Source organism: Lucilia sericata, unplaced genomic scaffold, assembly GCF_015586225.1.
Source record: "Lucilia sericata isolate MDLA Ls3-8-SP2 unplaced genomic scaffold, ASM1558622v1 Contig000218F_arrow, whole genome shotgun sequence".
Lineage (NCBI taxonomy): Eukaryota > Metazoa > Arthropoda > Insecta > Diptera > Calliphoridae > Lucilia > Lucilia sericata.
This window is the reverse complement of record NW_023994246.1, coordinates 333,617-355,892: the sequence shown is the minus strand read 5'-3', so window position 1 is coordinate 355,892 and position 22,276 is coordinate 333,617. Positions and strand designations below refer to the sequence as shown.

Here is a 22,276-nt window from a genome sequence, read left to right as displayed (position 1 = left end):
ATTCTTAGTAAATGTTTATTTATTCTTACCTTATTTTTGTAATATCAAATAACATGTTTAATGAAAATCTAAATTTCTTTTTATGATTTTCTCTAAAATATATGATGGTCGTATATGAGGGGATGTAATGAAAGTTAAAGCATTTATTATAGGCTTACCAAACTTTAAATTGTTAAATTTAATTTTAGCAAAAATGTAAATAATTCTTTAATTCCTCAAAAGACTCCATTGCCCCACTGTTTGTAATATGTAAGTATAATATATGGTGTAATACCATAATTTTTTCTTCAATTTCCCTCTCTAGTTTTAGTTACAAACATTTGTTTAAATAAACTTAACTAAGTAAACTTTAAGCATTTTTTTATTCGATTTTTTTCATATTTCGTTTGTTGTTGTTTTAAAATTATAGTTACAATAGTTTTTTAGTTAAGTTTACTAAAGTTACATCAATACTACACATTTAAATACATAGTACATATACTACTTATATACATAGATAGATACATATGTATGTAGGTACACAGATACTTAGATACATAGATAGATACATACAACTAACAAATAATAAGCTACAATTACGAGTATTATTTTTTTTGTTAAATAATAGAGATTTTGTTTAAACTTTGTTTTATATTCTCTTATTAAATTAGTTTCAGTTTTTTTTTCGCTGCTACTTCTACTAACTGCTGCAACCACTACTCTTGTGTTTTTATGTAGATTAATTTTAGTTTATAGTAGAAATACTCTTAAATATTTATGGCAAGTAGTTTTCATCTGCAAGAATCTCTGCGGTAATTTTTTGTTTGAAACAAAAAAAATCAAGAAACAAAAAAAAAATAATAATAAAATAATAATAGAGACTGCATACAGTAGTGTTCAAAATTACAGAACATTTCGTAAGAGTGGAATTATGTTTAAATTATTGTTAATTTATAAACCGTCAATATAAACTTAGGAATACTCTATAACTATTCAGTTAAAACTTTAAATTTTTTGCGATTTGCGAGGGCATTCTTGATAAAGAGCTAAATTAATATTGACATAACATTGACATCCTAAATAAGGAACTAAAAATCATTCTAAATATTAAGTGTGCTAGGTTGAAGGTCAAAGGTTAAAATGTCGTAATATTTCATCTTTTAATTGTAGTTATCTTAGAAGAACACCACAATGTATTTCCTGGAATCTAAATTTTAATAAATCCTAGAATTCAAAGAACTATACGCTCTAAATACCCAGAAATCACAAACTGAAATATGGGCAATATGTCTAAACTAAATAAGGAAACGGTTATACTTAATTCCTTGAGAATCGGTCTATAATTGATCACCATCTTACAGCAGTCGACCATGACAGACTATATTTTCTTACATTTGTATATATTGAATTTTACCTTCAGTTGAAAATGATGCGGATAGTGTTAAATGTGGACCGATCATTATAAAATTGAAGTTGAGTGATTTAGGTTTATACCAAATTTATTTGTGTCGAATTGCATTGCGATGTATAAGTGTATTATGGACGTTCAAGACATACTTTGAAGGGGCCTTTATATGGGGTCTAGAGTCAAATGAGGTCCGATCATCCGAACAGTAGCATTAAAACTTAGTTGATCCGATTTTATACAGATACCTATATATTTAACGCAATTATAAGTTCCAAAGCTCTTTTCGGGGTTTTATGAGGGCTACTTTGCAGCAGGACCAATATTTTTGTGAGTTGTAAACATTAACTCAAACGCATAATACTCCGCTACAGTGGTGTAGGGTTTCAAAATTGTAATACGATGATGATAATATGATATTTAAAGAATCCATGACTTTATGTACATAAATTGTTTCAGTGTAACTTTCTGATTCGATGTTGCCCTTTATCATTAAACCGATACAGCACCGATATATATAATAAAAAGTTCAAGGCCCATCCTCATTGATTTAATTCGAATTACATATATTAAAGCAGTTAGTTTAGCTTTAAATAGAATTAAAGGAAAATATTTAAGTTGTGCTATTATAAGATTTGGATTTGGTTGGATCGAAATTTTTGATTTATATACTAGATAAGTGTTGAACTTAATCGTGATACTTATACCTAAACAATTATTAACGGTAAATCTAATCTCTTTAAAATATTATTTTCGGGAACTTAAAACAAAATGGTTTTAAATTTTTTATCGAATAATAATTATAGTCATCTAAAAGACATTCCAAGAAAATATTTGTATTTTTAGTGAAAACATGTTCCGTTTTTAACTATTTTAAGCAGAGTGACGACTTTGTTCCACCACAACTTATACATATATCCATAATTCTGACCACAACTGTATGTTTATTTTTTTTGTTGATACGAGTAGAAATATTATACACTAATGTAAATAAATTAAAAATAACGATAAACATTTTACAACAATAACTACAACTATTATAATAAATTAAGTTACACATACTACGAACAGAAAACATTCAGACTAAAACTGCATTTAGGCTAAAAGGAATGAATGGATACTAACTAACTAGTACATCGAACGATTAATCGTTTTAAGTTATAAATACTATATATTTATAAACTTAAAACTTTAAAAATAGTTACATACAATAATGTCTTGTCCAAACTTGGGCGGAGTAAAAGGAACGAATTTGTTTTTATTACAAAGTTAAACGTAGCTTAAACTACTGTTAGATTAGAAATTAAACAAATTTAGAGGGAATTTAAGCAAGAAACGTGTTTATCAATAATGGATTAAGAATTGTTAATGTATTACCAGTATTATTTAATTATTCTAATTCTGGACTTATAAAGTTTTCAATTTTTAAATTTTCTAACTTATATGCTGTCAAAATTTGGTTCCACCGATTCTTTATAAACATAAGTATAAGATAAAATGTAGATGATAAAAATCAAAGGCGTCCAATGTTTAAATAAAGACAAAACGTCAAAATATAATTATTTCTTTCAAAAATAACTTTTAATATTTTAAAATTTGGTACAAAACACTTAGTGTTAGACTTAAGATATCTGCAGGCCGAATGATTCAAAATCGATTGGTATTCTAAAAGCAAACAAGAAAATGTTCCTTATTGGGGCCACATATTGCACAAGACACATATTATATGTAAGTAAGTATGTAGGTTGAAAAATAAAACTAAAATTACTACATAAATTAAAAACTACTTTTTCTTTTAAAATAGTAAGACTTGAATCACATACGTTTTATTGATTGGTTTTGTTGGTTGGTTGTTTGTTTGTTTGTTGCATTTCGTTTCTTATTTCAAACAAATTGAACTTTTTTCTATAAACTATAGTCTTAAATCTAAACAAAGTAACTATTAAACTACTGATCTTTAAAAATATCAAACCTATATTTTATCTTGTTTTCTACTTTAAAGTTTTTTTGTTTGTTTTGTATTAGGAATCATCACAAATAGTTAATACCATCATCTTAAACTTCTACTGACCATACCATACAATAGCAATAGCTTGCCAACTCTACTGCTTCCCCCATTTTTTCTCTTGTTCACCCTTTTACCATTAGTTTACTTCAGCTTTAAAAATGTCAACAAGGCCTTTTGTATTAGACTACGATTGATGGTCGAGTCGGCTGTGTAACGCACACCTCGCAAGTTGCCATCGTTATGATCTACAACACCATATTCGCCCACAATAAATCCATCATCGGTTTCTTCTTCGACGCGATATTTGCGATAGTTGTGACCCTCAACAATATAGGCCACTTTAGAGTCATCATTATCATCACCGCCACCATCGGCATTGCTGCCATCATCATTATTGCCATTGACAGGGGAACCACCATCATCATAATCGTTATTCTTCGCTGCACCATTATCTCCACTATCGTCACCACCACCGTCACCATCAACATTGTCATCATACTGATTGTAGTCTGGAGTACTAAGATGTCTATTGTTGCTGGTGTCTGTATTGGCATTTGCGTTGGTGTTGTACGTTGTTTGACTCATATGATGATGTTGTCCACCATCGTGAACCTCTGGATTTTCGACATTCGTACCAAAGTGTATGCGAGTTCGTTGTCTATTTGGCTTGAAACCATGATGCTGTTGTTGGTGTATGGGTGATGTGGTTGGATGTGCCAAACTGTTTCTACCACCGCTATGGGCTCGCCCATTTGTCATTACACTTACAGACTCTTCTATTTCGTAATTTTGCTCTGGGGTCGGCGTGAAAAGCTCTTCAAGATGACTGCGTTCGGTGGTAAATGCTTCAACACCGCCACCCGTATCATCACTACTATCATCGTGAGTAGCGGCAGCTGATGATGTATGGGAAATTTCAGCTACACATTTGACTAGATCTGCGAAGAAAATGAAAAATAAATTAGAAAACAGGAAAATTTTAGCAAAATTAAAAGAAACAAAACAACTGTAAATAAAACGTGATAAATGTGCTTAAATATACTGTCAGCGGAATGCAATGAAAAGTTTGTAGGTTTAATTAAATTTGACAGCCCAATAATGTCGTCAGACCTAATGTGTAGATGAACAAAACACAGTAAATCGGTTATATATTGGAAAAATATTTCAAAGAAAATTTAATGTTATTTCGACCACTGAAACGTTTACTAAAGTTTATAGTTTAAATTTAAAGTTCAGCCACCTGCAATAACTTTTACTAAAAATATATTTTCACGTGTTTCTAAGTTTTTTTTTTTAGAAAATAAGTTTATTGTCATTAAATAGCTTAAATATATAGATTTGTTTTGAAATACAATATGACACAGGATCAAATATGTTCGCCATATTTTAATTAATTTTTGGTTACATAAAACTGTGTGCCATACTGTCACTTGACAAAAAGGACTATGTTATGGCAACTTTCTTGGATATAGAGGGTGCATTGAACAATGTGAACATATCCCCAATAGCTGATGAAATGGGTGACTTAGGTGTTACAAAACGGAAATCTGTCTTTTCACTAGAAAGACAAAAATTTCTATGTATACTGAACCTTGCTTCGTGAGCAAGAAGATACCAGTGACAAAGTTAAGTACTTAGGTGTAATCCTCGACCGGAAATTAAAATGGAGACACCACATAGAGGTGGTGGAGGTGGAGAACTATAGGCATGGAATGAAGTCTTAGTCCTACTATGACAAATTGGCTTTATAAAAGTGTAATTAGACCAATTCTAGCTTTTGCATCAATAATCTGGTGGACTGCTTTAGACAAAGAGAGCAATATCAATCTACTAAAGGGAGTTCAGCGTACATGCTGCTTGGGTATAAGTGGTGCCATGTGTACTACTTCAACCAAGGCTCTGGAATCGTTACTAGATATTCCGCCCATTGAAACATATTTAAGATATGAGGCGGCGCTTACAACCGAACGGCTCTTTACTTTAGGCGAACTGGCCAAAAGCGGTTATAGGACACGTCATAAATGTATACTGGACACATTGGAAGGTTATACACAATCATCGGACGTGCTTGATCGTATACCAGACACAGAATATGTCGGAAACTTTGAAACGCTGATCCCAGATAGAATGTCTTATTCAAGCGGAACATTAGAGCAAATACCAGTAGGAATCCGTTGTTACACGAATGGCTCTAAATTGGGGGACAAAGTGGGGCTGGGGTTCCATATATTTAAGACCCACAAACAGAAATATACCACCGTTTACCAAATCATAACACAAGCTTCGTAAATTGGATTAGAATAAATATGGCGCCCACAGCGCTTAATATATTTACCGATAGCCAGAAGGCAATTAGGGCGATATCGGGCGACAGAACTAAATCTAAGACCGTATTGGATTGTAAGAAAGCATTAACTGAATACTCTCCCAGAGGTAAGGTTCACATCATATGGGTACCAGCCCACTCGGGAGTAGTCGGTAACGAAAGGGCGAATGTATAGTAATAGCTTTAAAGGGTAGGGAGCTCGAGGCAGTTAACCTGACAAACGCAAAACCATTCGACGCAATAAAAGCCGAGCCAAAAATATGGGTGAGAGAATCCCATAAGGCCTCTTGGAATAATGAAACAGTGGGTAGAACCACGAAGATACTATGGGGTAACCCTGATGAGAGCAAGACGAAAAATCTCCTCAAAATGAGCAAGTCTGAAGTTAGTATGATGGTACGTATTCTGAGTGGACACACAGGATTACGAGCACATCTATGCAAAATTGGACGTGCGGATTCAGACGAATGTAAAGCATAGGGAGAGGACAGTGAAACTCTGGAGCACTTTCTTTGCCACTGCCAGGCATTCGTCGAAGTTAGATCCAAGTATCTTGGAAGTGATGTTATTCCGGAAATAACATTCCTGAGTAACACTTATTGGAAGATTGGAGATACAAAATCCCTGAATTCAGACCCCTACGACTGAATGACACTTTTCTAAATACTTCAAGCCAAGCCAAATATCTTGGAGTAGTTTTAGACTCTGAGATCTTGTGGAAACCTAATGCTTAGAGTAGAATGAAGAAAACACTATGAGCATTCTACAAGAAACCCATTAGATGAGATGGGATCTTAAATCATATATTGTACACTGAATGTTCACCACGATCATAAGACCTATTTTGAGCTATAAGACTTTTGTTTGTTGGAGAGCAGTTGACATCAAAAATCACCTTTCTATACTAAACAAGATACAAAGATTAGCATGTCTTGCAATTACTGGCTCTATGAATTCCACCCCTCAGGACAGACTAGAGACGATGCTAAATATAACTCCCCTTTGATATACATATATGTATATTAAATGGATTTCTCCTAAGCCTGCTTTACGACTTAAACGGTCGAGCGGACTGAACCATGGTCGTATTGGTCAACATCCAACAAAAAGTAGGCAGGCCAATCATGGGGCAAGAAACAGACTAGTACCTACTCCGAATTTTGATAGGTCTTTTAAGATCAGAATACCAAAAAATTATGATTGGGCTGCGCACACTGTCCTAAGGGATCATGATCACAGTCTACACTGATGGTTCAAAGACAGAAAGAGACATGGGATCTCGAATTTTCTCCTATGAATTGGACCTTTTGTTGTCTCTTCGACTACCCTATACTTGCACTTTCTTCCAGGCGGAGATATATAAATCTCGAAAATTCAACTATACATATCTACTTGGACAGCCTTGCATAAATCAAGACTTTTAACTCCAACATTATAAAGTCGAAATGTCTTCTCAATTGTATCCAATACTGTCACAATTAACATCACGTCGAGTTGATATCGGTCCCAGAATATGAGGGCATCCGGAGAAATGAAATATCTGATGAATTGGCATCCAACGGATCGTCCCTAGACGTAACTCTTGCGAAAAGGGATATTCACACTTCCTTGGTGGCCTTGAAGAGACAGAACACAGCTGATCAAATATTACTTGTAGAATATCTAGATTGCTCTGGCCCACACTGACAGAGGATAGAACTAGAACTCTTTTGTTTTTTAGTAAAAATTAGGCTTCTCATGGATATATACAAATTTATGTCTATCAATTTTACGTGAGCTTCATTAGTCTGCAAAGCAATAGAAATATCTACTAGTCCATATACTAGACAGACTCGTTTATACACTAGACTAGAATGTATATCAGTTCAAAGACTAATTCATAGACTAGTTAATATATCTAGCTATAAATAAGATATTAGACTAGTTCATAGTACCAACTCTGACGAGAATATTAAATTGACATGACAACACATCTTCTACTTGGAGTAACATAATTTTTTATCTTGGCGTCATATTAGCTTCATATTCGCGAAGCAAAAAACAGTGAGAACTCCTGGTTTAGGGTGTCAACAATATTCGTTTCACATCAAGTTTAGTTTGGTTTATTCTCTCAATTTAACAAGTTTCATTTTATTCGAATAACAACAAAAATTAGCAAGTGTATCCGTGTAGTATTTTTCCATTTATACAACTAAAATAAAGTGGCATCCAAGCAAAATAATGCAACAAACCACAAGAATTATCAAAGAAAACGACCAACAACCGCACGTAAAACCAAAAAAATGCAAACTTGCATGCAACAAAATAAAATTAAAAATCACTGATCAAATGTTATCACCACTTAACTAACATGTTTTTTCCAAACATGAGATAACAATACAATTCATATTCTAAATTATAGACAAATCAATTAACATCGCAAACTCATATTCGGAAAATATTTCACTTAAGTAATGTCAACTTTTCACCATCATAATATAAAAAAAATATTTACAACAAAGTAACAATGTAAAATAAAACTCACCTCCGTTGGGCAATCCTTTGGCATTTTGATTAGAATGTTGTTGTTGATCTGACAATGATGAATGTTGTCGTTGTTTTTGTAATGCTGGATGAGCAGATAAAGATGATGATGAAAATAGTGAAGTAACTGCCGACTCTAAACATGGATTAATATTATGACGCTGTTGTGGCTGTTGCGGTGGTTGCTGTGGTTGCTGCTGCTGCTGCTGATTCGACTGCTGGTATGTTAATGTCTGTTGCGGCCTCTTGGTTTTTTGCAGTTCCAAAAGTTGTTGCTGCTGTATCGATGGTTCAGGTGCATTTAAAAGATCATACGGTAAACGGTCTAGATTAAAAAGTATACGACGTGAAGGTGTTGATGAAGTTGATGAGGATGAAGATGACAAGGATGAATTTTCATTGTTAAACGAAGAGGAAGTTGATGGATTACGATGACTGCTATATGTACGAGAATAATGATGATGCTGACTATGTGAGCCATATGATCGCGTTGTTGTGGTCAATGGAGTAGTTGTGGTTGTTGTTGTAGTACTTGTACTGGTAGATGTACTAGAAGCCAAATGGGCTTCACCAAAAGCAATGCGTGAGACTATGGCTGGTTTTCTCGATGATTGATGTATATTTACCGGAAGTGAAGTTGTCGGAATGGTAGAGATTGTGGGAGCATTTGTTGGAGGTATTAAAGTAATCGGGGATGGAGTTGAAGTGGCTGTTAAAATGGGCCAGTATGTTTTGGCTGGTTCGCTGTAGACTTTAGACGGCTGCGAATATACCTTGGAAGGTTCTGAATAAACTTTGGATGGTTGTCCATAAACTTTAGCAGGTTCGGAGTAGAATTTTTCAGGTTCTCCATACACTTTAGCTGGTTCAGAGTAGACCTTGGCAGGTTCGGAATAAAATTTTGCTGGTTCACTATACATTTTTGAAGGTTGTGAATAAAATTTAGCTGGTTCTGGCTGGTGATTTGATAAGGAAGCATTAGACCTCGGCATGGGTTTTAAGCTCTCACTGACATTACGTCGTGCTTCGGCTAAGATCCCCGATTGTTGCCACTTCTTTAAATCTTCCACATTTTGTGAGATCGAAGAATATGAAATGGAACGTGATTGCGGACCATGACCTGCCTTAGTATCATGGTAAATGACAGTTTGAAATGGTAACAGCTGATCTTCCACACCGCCATTAGTCATTTGCTGTTGTTGTTGCTGCATATCACCACCTTTAAACTTGTCATCGCTAGTGTTTGTAGCCGTACCAGTTGCGGTTTTATGGCGAGCCTGAGCCATATGCAAATTAGAATCGTGATTAATGGTCATATTACGTTGACCACTGTGATACATAGTTGTCACCATTGATGTGGAACGTGCTGAAGCGGACGTTTGTAGCGGTGCTGCCAAAACATTTTGTATATTAGTAGAGGCACTATTTTCTGAATCTAAAGCCTCCAATGTGTCTGCTACACTTGTTACTGGGTATTTACGATGACGTGATTGAATTATTTTACGTGATTTTTGCTGTGTCATTGTCAGCGGTTCAACTTCCTCTATGGAGAACTCACTTTTATGTGAGCGATTGATAAAGTTGTCTCCAACTGTGGTATCGATTTTAGTTGATGATGCCGATGACGTCGACAACGCAGGTGATGTTTGTGATCTGACAGTTGTCGCTGTTGGTGGTTTAGGTGTCATTGTTGTGAACATTTTGCTAGTAGTAGTTGTTGTGCTGGTTGTTTTCGCTGTTGTTAACGGTCTCTTTTCATATTTGACTGAACTGGCTTTATTGGTAAAGCGATTTCGGGCTGTTGCTGTGCCTCGTTGACTAGAAGAGGAAACACTCACAGCCACCACTTTATAATCATCTAAATTGGGATGAGTTTTTTGTTTAAATATTTCTCTTTTCAAATCGATATCTCTGACTTCAGCATCTAAGATGGCATCGTTTTCATCGTAATCTTCTAAAAACACAATTTTACTACCTGAGGTAACTAATTTAACTACTTGTTTACTATCCTCCAACTGACCCTCGGCCTGATTCAGCTTGGGCCCCTTGTCTTTTAAACTTCTACCACTACTAGACCTTCTCCCCGTTTCCGCAGATTTTTTGTCGAATGACTCTTCTTTTTTTGTAGCTGCCACTACAGCCTTTGTTTCTTCTGCACCCGCATTACTACTTCCACTGCCCCCACTACTATGGAAATCTTTGTCTAACTGATCATGTTCCATAAATAGTTTGAGAAACTCATTGCCTGCAATGAGATCACTATTGGCTTGAGAATTTCCTTTGAGTGGCCTTGTCTCATTAGACGGTATTCGCGCCAACATCTATAATTGAAAAGAAAAATAAATTAAATATAATAATAAAATAAACCACAATTGTTAGTTAAATAATTTATTAAGTTTAAAGGTTAAATATTTCTTAATTAATTGCACAGCTATAAATACGGAATGTTTGATAGTTTGTGAAGAAATTTATTTCATTGTGTGTCAATAACTGCAAAACTCTGTGGGATATGTTTGCATTAACGTTCGATACTCTACTAAAAAAATATGGTATACTTAGACTGATCTGATTTTTTGACCTTAGTGGCAAATATTCAAATTTGTCTATTTTTCACGAAGTCCAAAGATTTTGAAGATTAAGTTGTTCTACGAAATGAAAACACGGAAACTGACTTTATAATATTTTTAAGCAATAAAATGGTCATGATCGTGATCATTGGTTTTCATTAGTATTATCTAGGTTTATAGTGGAAACTAGTGATCAGGTTCACTGTTTAAAGGAGAAGTGATATACAAATTACGTTTACGATGATCGTAGAATCTATCCAAAAAGTAATACGATAAGGATTGATCTAATATAACGCCCCAGTGTGGTGTAGGGTACTAATATTTGAAAACATGTTCTTCATACACTCTACAAAATATAAAAAATATATTTTTTCAGATTGAAAATCTGCGCAGAGTATTTTAAAGTCTGCTACTAATATAATATTTAATAGCTATTGCTATACTAGTTTTCTTTAATAAAGTCTCGATTTCATTTACAATGACATTGATTTATTGCAATTTTATGTTAATTTGTAATGATTTAATAAGAAAGGAGAAAAAAATAGAACAAAATAGTATATAGCTTGGAAAAGTTCTTGAATCATAGAAAAACACTTCATCGGAAATGCATCATCTATGACATCAATTGAATGACAGATGGCTGATTTAATAAGTGATTGGAAATTGTAATAAATGACCAGAATGTGCAATAAAACAAAAAAAAAAGTATTTCTCATCATAAAACCTGATGTTTGGATTTTATAAATTCCTTATTTGCAAAAATACTCCGCTTCTTGGGGTTCAAATACATATTCTCAGATATATTGACAGTTTTTTTAATTAAAAAAAGTCATATTTTGACAGTATGATTGCCAAAAATTTCGACAAAATACTTCAAAAATTTAAAATATTAAACAACAGATTTCTCTAACAGCCACAAAAAAACTAAACAAAATCTTTATTGAAAATCTTTAATTACTAAAAAATAATAAAAAAAATCAATAATTTTGTAGGAACATGCCAAATATTTATTAAGAATTTCAACTCGACAAAGACATTCTTATAAATGTCAAATAGTTTTGTTGTTTAAATAACCTCAGGCAAACAGGCATGTCAAATTTGTTTAAACGTACATTTCACAAAACGGAAAAAATAAAAAAAAAACAAGTTGCTAAAGAAACAATTCAACAAGTAAAACAACAACAATCACACAAATAATTTGATAAACTCTTAATTTAATAACAACTTAAAAGAAATACATTCATTCATTCACAAACATTTACTTGTATATATTCGCAAATCTTGCATACACTCAACAGCCGTCACATAGACGCAACAACAACAGCAACAACGAAAACAATAACAGTATTAGCAACAAACATTTTATCAATCAAATTAAAACGAAAGACTTAAGACACAAACTCTAAAAGAAAAATATATACATACATATTAGGGTGATCGATTATTCGACATTTTCCAAAAACCGGTTTTCGAATAGTTAACATTTAAAAAAAACCGGTTGATATTTTTCAAATTCAGAAAAAACCGGTTAACCGGTTTTTCATTACAATTAAAAAAAATATATTTTAATTTGAAAAACTTAATGTTTATGTTTAAATTTGATTAATAAAACATGGCCCGAAATGATTTTTAACAGTTTAAAAGATTATAACTTTAGATCTAGTCGTCTGATTTACATTATTTCTTTAATATAAAAAAATTAGGAAAAAAGTGGGACACTTCTGTTAAACATGTAATCCTAGCTTATTTTAAAAGCCCTGTTTAGGAAATTTGCATAGGCATTCCAACACTTCCATAAGATTTCAGCCGTAAATTAATTATTGTAATTGGAATATAATCTTAAGATTGCTAAATTTTATCAAACAGTTATCCATTTTACAAATAATTTTTAATTAATTAGGAAAATCAAAAAAGTTTAACCAAAAGAGCTGTAGAAAAATATACTCTGGTTCCTCGACTCGAATATTTTTAAAATTTAGACGGGCTGTATTATTATTTACTTAAAAATTTCATTTAAATAATCTTTGAATACAAAGCAAATAAAAGTATTCGAAACCGGGTTTTAAAAAGTGAAAAAACTGGGTTATTTGATATTCGAAAAATCAACATTAAGAAAAAACCGACACTGGTAAAGCAGAAAAAATCGGTTTTAAAACCGGTTGAAAAATCGAGTCGATCACCCTAATACATATACGAGAAGCAAATAAACAAAAATCACAGAAATGCCAGCAGAAATTGACTTAACGACAAAATTAAAATTTTTTTCTACCAAAGATACTCAAAATATTGACGCATATACACTTGTACAAAAATAACAAGTCTGATAAAATCTGCACAACTAATTGCATGCCGCGATACTGTTGATGATGTATCGAATGTTAAACTACAAAAACGGAATCTATTTATAAGTTTATCTAACTGTTTGGCTATATGTAGTCACACAGCGGAATATAACACTTACATGCCATTGAAATTGATTTGAAATACTTCAAATTAATTAAGAAACTAAATGTGTTTAGCTGTTAATATGAGTGTGAGAACATAAAAATACAAATTACTATTTTAAAATTTCGTTAATTTTATAACAAAGAAGATAACGACTATATCGAATCAAATATAATAACAAATCTGATGCAACAAGTCAAAGTTGACCATCCTATATGTGATAAAGCTTTTTAATTTAACTTGTGTGTCATCACAAATTACAAAATTACTATTTTTGAGAGAAGTGGTATTTTGGAGTCATAAGAAAAGCTGCAGGAGTATGTGTTTGTATCTTGGGGATATTATCTTAGAACTACTTTAAAGTTTTAATTTTAGATTTCTGTTTAAACAGGAAAGTATTTGCTTCTCACAACTTCTGATATTAAAATTTTAAACATTTAAAAGGTCTTTGAGTGAGACACTGGACAGATAAAGAAGGAATCAGATGGACGCAAGTTTTGGCGAGTAATAAGTACCCTTCGGAATGTTAGCCCATTAGGCACGAGATCCACAATTAGTCCCACTTTAAAGTATACGAATCCACTCAGAGTCAGTCATTTAAGACATGATCGACCCTCAAACAACCAGACCACAATAGTCTTTGAAGATCATAATTATTTTAAATATAAATAGGTCAAGCCCTGCAGATAAACGCATAGTACCATCTATGTTTATGAGTGGTCTAAATATTAAGGAGTCGGAAACTCTTGATTTCTGGGCATGAAAATGTAGTGCGATGCCAGCTGGATTAAACACACGTTTCAAGTGTAAAAAAAAGCCTTCGAGTGTCTCGGTTTTTTAAAACGGTGTAAGTCATACTTCACTCCATCTAATCTGCTTTCTATTTACACCACTTATATCCGACAGAAAATGGAATACAGATCTCGTATATTGGAAGGAGCTTCGAAGTCTATTTTTGAGTTACTCGAACGCGTACAGGAGAGGGCGAAGGTACTTATCGGTGATAGTAGGGTATCTAACTATATTGATTCACTGAAGCACCGTAGCAAAGTGATATGTATTGTACTGTTCTATCGGATCTACAATCGAATGTGTTTCTCTGAAATTAGAGAACTTGTTCCCAATACCCGTATATTTTTATGCAAAACAAGTCTTTTGCAAGAACACAAACATTTTTGATAATTTGTCCAGTGAACCGCACAACACACTGTTCGTACTTCCTGCAGAAGTATTCCCCATCACTTTCGACGTGAAAATATTTAAATCAAATATTCTCAAACAATACTCCCTTTATCCTCACTGCAACTTTTCCTTATGTCTCATGTTTAAATTCAGAATTACATATTGAAGAGATAGAAGACGAAACTGTTTCAAATAAGGAAATTGTAAGTGAGTAATTGAATTACTGCTAATCTCTAACATGAATAAGTCTATCGAATATTATGATGATCGACCCATATTAAACCATAGCCCCATATAAAGCCTAGATGACTACTACATACCGTGTGCATTACATAGAAGGAGTCTAATAATGACTTGCAAATAATATATTATGTACATATTGTTATATATTATGACATATTGTTTACTGATAACAGACGCTGTGGACGTATCCTTGTAGACAATTTCTTTCCAGAAACTAAACTACTTACTTAACTCGCTATTTTCAGGCGATTGTAGTAATTAGTTATCTAACTCTCTATTTGTAAGAGAGCGTGGTAAGTACTTGTCATCCTCATGTTAAAATAGTGACTTTTCTATTTGATTTGATAACTTTCACCACTTTTCTTTTCAATATTAGTTTTTGCTGGAGAATTAATTACATATTGTTTAAAACGGACAAATTTCTAACAAATCACAAACTTTTAACGATTTTTCTATCCAATTTAGGTTATTTAAATTAAAGCACAGGTTTTTTTTAGTAATTCATATCTTTACCGATGTGAGAAATATAAAGTTCCAAGAAATATTACTAATTTCTTCCATTCTAGTGACATTATTTCCAGTTAATTCCATTTGACAAAGAAGTGTAACACTAAACAATTCCAAGTCGTTAAACATGCATAAACTATCTAACTATTTATGATGTAAGATAAATTTACATACATGTTTTTCTTTTAAATTACTACTTTTTATTATTTAATAATATAATTATAACAAAAATAAAAAAAAAAACTACAACTAAACCACATCCGGCAGAATTTAGAAAAATGAACAAAAAAAACTATATGACAACAAAACAAAAGCTGCTCCCCTTTTGAAGTTTTTTTTTTTTCTTAATTTTTTGTTATTTTTTCTTCATTGGACAGAATTGAAACTCAAGAAGTGTTTTGTTTTCATTTTACTCGTGGTGTTTAGAGTTGCACCTAAATGGAAGCGATCTATCACCACAGATCATACTCACAGTTAGAAACTAAACAACACGAGACACATGTAAAATAAATGTTCTCGAACTCATACTAAACACATGCTTACAACTCATTTGTTTAAATCGAACCACCGCTATATGTCCGTCCGCCCAACTTATAGACAGATTTACATACACACATATTTAAAATGTTTAGTTTTAGTTTTAATACAATTAAATCAATAGTTTTTATTTTTTTAAGAAACATTGTTTTATTCTTATTCTTTAGTACAAAGTTGTTGTCACTTTTGTTGTCTTAGCAATTTTGCAACGTATTGTTGTTGCTGCGAATTTGCAGAAAAATGAGAAAATAACTATTAAGTGGGCGTGTGTTATAGATCATATTTAATAGATTAATATGAATATGCCAACAATAATAATATTGAATTTAACAACAAATGTAATTGGTTAAGTTGCTTAAGTCGAATTTTAATTGTACTCTAGATATATAAAATTAAATTAATAAAAAAAATTTAAAAAATTTCCAAAAATAAAAAAAAATTTTTTTATTTTTGGAAATGATAAAAAGAATCATTCTACAAAAATTATAGAGCCCACTGCTATAATTCAGCACATCTTGATATAAATTAGATAGAATGATATTACTTGTGAACACGATTTGATCTAGATATCAATTTTATGAGATGCTACGCCCACTATATAGATCACCCCAATCTTCATTTCTATTAAATGAAGTAATTATAAATTAATTCATGCTATGTTTTAGCATGATGCAACGCCCACTTTTTGAAACCGCCCATTTTAATTTCAACTACGCATAATTGTAATAGGGTAATAATTTTATCAGGAACACAGTTTCCAAAATTCCTCAGAGCTCGGTCGAAAGCCGGCTATCCAGGACACTTCTTTAAGGAAATCCAAAATACAATATATATTCTGAAATCCTGATCAAATATTCCAATGTATTTCTGTAAAAAAGGTGTCCTAATATATTTGGTGTGTTATAATCTTAATGGACAATACATGTCACCGGAAAAAACTTTAGAAATTTTGAATTCGAGTAAAAAGTACAAAAAGCTCAAGTAAGAGTCAGCTGTGTCCCCTTCACAATAGTTTTTTTTATACCCACCATCAAAAAAGATGGGGGGGGGGTATATTGATTTTGTCATTCCGTAACACATTGAAATATTGATTGTAGATCCATAAAAATATATATTCTGGAACCTTACTACATTCTAAGACTATATAGCCATGTCCGTCCGTCTGTCTGTTGCAGACACGATAGGGCATAAACGAGAGAAGCTAGAGAACTGAAATTTTGCATAAATGCACCGTTTGGTATTGAAAATGATTAATGACTAGCAATGAAATTCCACATAAACAAGATTTATAGGAACCAAAATATTTCTGTAAAACTTATATATCGAGCCCTTTTCGCACAAAAGACGTAACCCACAAAAACTAAATTTTACACGATAGCATTTTTTTAATTATCTTCGAAGTAGGACATAGCATTACTCCAAAACTCCGTTAATAAATATTATTACATCTAAAATATGGGATGCAGTTTGTTTCGATTTTATATTGACGCTATATCCGATTTTTTTGTCGAGTGATGAAATTCTCCAAAAATGCTTATTAATGACAAATATTGTTTTGTGTTAATAATGGGCAAAATCGGTTCATGATTTCACTTAGCCCCTATACAAATACCTCCCGGATTATAGTTAAAACATTAATAAATATGTTGTTTATGTAGCAATCGCTATAAAATTTTGCAGAAGTCGGTTATATATACCTGTAAATTATGTTGGGAAGTATGACAGATGTCAGGCAATATTTGACTCTAGCCTCCATATCTGGACCCTTTAAGACAATGATTTTATGACCATAGCTGTCTTAAAAATATCAGTGTAGCAACGAAATTTGATATATGATGATGTTTTAGGATGGGTTCCTATGCCTCTCATACAGAAAATATGTTTACAGTTAATAAATCTTTAAAAAATTAAGAAAGTATGATGAAATTCTACAAAAAACATTTGTTTTCAAAACTAATCACGCATTTAAATTCTATAGACCTCGGTCCACAATTGACCAAATCCCTCATTAAAAACCGTATTCTGAAAATCACGCTGATGTCCACATTAATATCCATACATGGTAGTACAATTCGCTTATATATCTTCTGGGACTACTGATTCATTAAGAGTCTATATACAGGTCCGCCTTCCGAAATCCACAAATTTACAACCAAATATAAGAGTTGGTTAAATGGTAATAATATAAATGCAATGTAATTAGTAATTAGAATGAACTAAATTCATTAAAAGTTATAGAAAATAATAAATTTTAGCACATGAATTTATTACAAATATACTCAGATATGTTTTTCTATAAATTTAATATACTTTAAAAGAAAATTTAGACGTAACCGACACTTTGCTGTTACAAAAATCATAAACAGAAAATAAATGTGTACTTACGTCTTTTTTCTTTTTCTTGTAAAGTTGAAACCGTTGAATCTATAGCTTCGAAATTTTCAGAGATGATGCTAATAGACCTAAATTATCGATTTCTATAAAAAAACGAAAATCAAAAATCAAGTCGCTTACGTCCATTTTGCAAAAAGGGCTCGATATATAAAGGTCCTATCAGAAATTGACTTTAACGTCCAAAACTCGATTAAAAGTACCAATATAGCGATTAAATTCTACATGAACAAAACTGATGAAAACTAAATCACTTTGTCAAACTTTATGAGGATCGGTTCATAATTGACCCTATCTCCCATATAAGATCCCCTTCAGAAAATGACTATAACACTCAAAACTCCTTTCAAAATGACAGTATAGCAACGAAATTCTACATTAACAAGTTTTATTGGAACTAAAATCTTCCCGCTTAATTTTTTAAGGATCGGTCCATAATTGACCACTCATAATTGACACTCATAACTTCTCACAAAATTCTAGTATAGCAAAGAAATTCGGCATATACCTGTTTTATAGAAAATGAAGTTTCTTTGTCAAATTATATGAGAATACAATAAGGAGAATACATACAAGGTCCCCCTCAAAAAATGACTAAAAGGCACATAACTTGCTTTAAACTGCCAGTAAAGCAACAAAATTCAAAAACAAGTTTTTTCAAAACTAAAATATCTCTGTCAAATTTTATAAGGATCTGTCTATAATTTACCCCACTCCTCATGTAAGGCCCCCTCAGAAAATGATTTTAACGCTAATAACTTGCTATAAAATTCTAGTATAGCAACAAAATTCGACAATATATACATGTTTTATAGAAATTAAAATCTCAAATGGGTCAAATTTTATGAGAATCGGCCAATAATTGACCCTAACCCCCATACAAGGTTCCCTTTAAAAATTAATAAAACGCTCATAACTTGCTTCAAAAACCAGAATAGCGACGAAACTCTACATAAAAAGGTTTTATGGGAACTAAAATCTCTCCACCTAATTTTATAATATATAACATATAACATATCCTTCAAAAAATGACGTCCAAAACTTGCATCAAAATGCCAATATAGAAACGAAATTTGATATAAATATGTTTTATCTGGACCTATTTAAGGCCCTCTTCAGAAAATAATTTCCAATCCCAAAAACTTTCTTAAAATACATGTATAGCTATAAAATTCGACATGAACAAGATTTATACTTTTGTAAAAAAATTGTTCATATTTGACCTACCTCCTATACAACCCTGAAGAAATTGTGGCAATAAATAACAAATGGATCGATTTATGTATATACTATAAGACAACTTTCCAAAATTCTCTTGAAATATATGGCAGATGATTTTATGGTGGGTATAAAAGATTCGGCACAGCCGAATATAACACTCTTACTTGTTAAATTTTATTTTTTTTTTTTTTAATTTTTTCTTAAAATTTTCCATAATTCCTTCCTGTCCCTGACTGTGACAAAAATTTAAAACAAAACAACAAAAGCATATGCTAAATGTTGTTGTTGTTTCAAGTTTGTTATAAAGAAGCGAATACAATTTGTACGTTGTTGTTGTCTTTTACTTTTCAAAATTGTAATTTTTTTAACAACATTTTCAGAGGTTGTCTATGTTTTTTGAAAATTATTCATTTATTGCAACATTTTATATGTCAATGTTTTTATTTAAGAGAAAACAAGGAGTAACACAATTTTAATAAAACTGATAACTTTCTAAAATTGGCCTTAATCAATCAGTCATTAATGGATTAGATCATTAATGATACACATTTTCCCTGAACTAATTTATCCAACATAGTGGAAAGCAATTACACATCTTTTAATTAAAAAGTTTCAATATTCTACATAATAAAAAAACGATATGATTCTGATGTATAGGTACTTAAACGAAAACAGAAAACAAAAACATTGTAAAATATCGCCTTAGAACGACAGCAACAATGTAATGAATTAACAAATAGAAAAAAAAATACGCCACAACCGACAAAATATAATTATTGTTGGCAGCATTCACATGTAATAACTATCTTTGTCAGTCAGTCATACATTTACGTAGTATGTGGATGTATCTAAATTTTTAAGATCATAAATATGTATGTATGTAGGCAAATGTTGTATTGGTCAGCGTTAGTTGTACAAGTAACAAACCACCTTCACATCAGTGCTTAAATTACAACTAGGGCTATTGAATTTTGCCTTTTTAAGCGTGAAATTATTACATTATTCTATAACAAAAAAACGTAACAAATTTCAAATGTTTATGCACACAAATTAAAGCAACATATGTATAAACATTAGATTGGCTCTGCAAAATTAGATTTGCTTAAGGCGGAAATTTTAAACATTACTTATTAATAAAGTTTCAGATACAAAAAAATATAACTAAGCTCCAATAAAACAACTTCATTTTTAAGGGCAGATCTAATATTTACATTTATATGAATGAAATACATGTGTGTGTAATAGTACTACATACATTGATAAAAAAATAATAATAAAGACAAAACAATGAGAAAACCTAAATACATTATGACGGTTTATTACAATTAGTTGTGACAATTATGCCATGTCCATTTTGACAAATTAACATTGACACAAAATCACTGAGTTGCATGGTGCAAAGACAATAACAACAAGAACAAAGTGCAAAATCAAATGAGAACACAAAACTACTTACATCCATATTAAACATACAAAAGCTGTGAACTATAAGAACAATGCAACATTTTTTTAACCAGCACTTGTTGAGGAAAATATATTAAATATTTAAAAGAATATCTTGAATTTTCTGTGGTATATATTATTTTAATGTAATGTATCAAAGTATTTCAAATGTTTCATTTGCTTAGTTAAACAAAAGACTTAAGACACAAGCACCATAATTGCCAAGATTTGCATCATATATTGAATAATGATATAATGCCTAAAAACGACAAAACTGAATAGAATGTACTGGCTATAAAAGGAAGGGAACTTAAGAAAGTAAACCTGATGAATGAAAAATTGTTGGGCTCAACGAGGGTAGAATTAAAAACATGGGGAAGAAAATACCATACGATCTCATGGAACGTAATATTCTTGGACTCACAGATGAATGGATTTTAACAAATGGTGAGCATACATAGAAAGTAACGAACATTTTTTCTATCACTGCCAGACTTTCGCCGAAATTTCATACAAATATCTTCGAAGAGCTGTTATGCCAGATATTACATCACTTGCAGACATTGATAGGAAAATTCAAATTAATTACAATTCAAATTAACTGAGTTTCTGAGCATCGGAGAATAACTCCGTTTTAAGATCAATATTTGATGATTTTCTACTAAAAAAGTTTTGATCAACTTTAATTAATTTGTCTGCAAAAAAAATTGAAAGCAATTGCAAGATGTCGAAGTGCTGCCTTGTTGGCCTTATTTTACGGTGGTACTTTTTTAACCACTGGGTGAGCTGACTAGACGACTCATTATCGTCCCTTTGTATATCTTACACGACAGTGGCAATTTTTGTACATGGTTCTGCCGGTGTACAACTTTGCTCAAGTACTTGACCAATCTAATTTCTGAGCATTGCTGTCCCATTGCTCAACTTACGAGATGCAAAAACATCACTTCCGTTTACAACCACACAGATGGAAAACACAAATCCATCAAATAAGCCGAGGACTTTGTTTTTACTCACATAGAACACACTGTAGTAAATGAGACGATGCACAGTGGGGCAGAATCAAAATTTGTTGGAAATAAATCTGGTATAGGAATAAAATTTGGCATAAACGCAGCCGAGGAGCATTCGACCCAACAAATGCTTTAGTGGCGGTTCTACGGAAGCTTAAAGTACTGCACTTTAGACAAATCGATGCCCCGAGTATGTGAGAACCAATAAAAAGGGAGTTTTTGGCCATTTTTCGTTCTTCAAAAAGTACTTTTTGGAATTTTCAACAATATTGAACCTAGAAACATGAACCTAAGCATGTAGAGTCCGGATTAAGGAAAACCTATAAAACCTATATATTCAAAAGGTACTTTTTGAACCTATAAAAGGGGGCTTTTTGGTACTTTTTCGTTCTTCAAAGGGTACTTTTTGAATTTTCTACAATATTAAACCTAGAAACATGAAACTAAGCATGTAGAGCCCTGATTAACGGAGAACCTTAAAAGGGG

The 22,276-nt window shown here is 32.0% G+C and overlaps 1 protein-coding gene across 1 annotated transcript in view; it reads right to left on the bottom strand.

Annotated features, from left to right (window-relative positions):
• Nucleotides 1-656: 656 nt before the first annotated feature.
• The window catches only part of LOC119602279 (serine-rich adhesin for platelets), a 104,431-nt gene continuing 82,811 nt past the window's right edge, over nt 657-22,276 (bottom strand). The window contains exons 3-4 of the mRNA XM_037953711.1: nt 8,243-10,562; nt 657-4,330 (exon numbers count right to left, since the gene is read on the bottom strand). Of these exons, the coding sequence (XP_037809639.1) occupies nt 3,534-4,330; nt 8,243-10,562 (3,117 nt within the window). The 3' untranslated portion in view covers nt 657-3,533. The remainder of the gene's footprint in view (nt 4,331-8,242; nt 10,563-22,276) is intronic.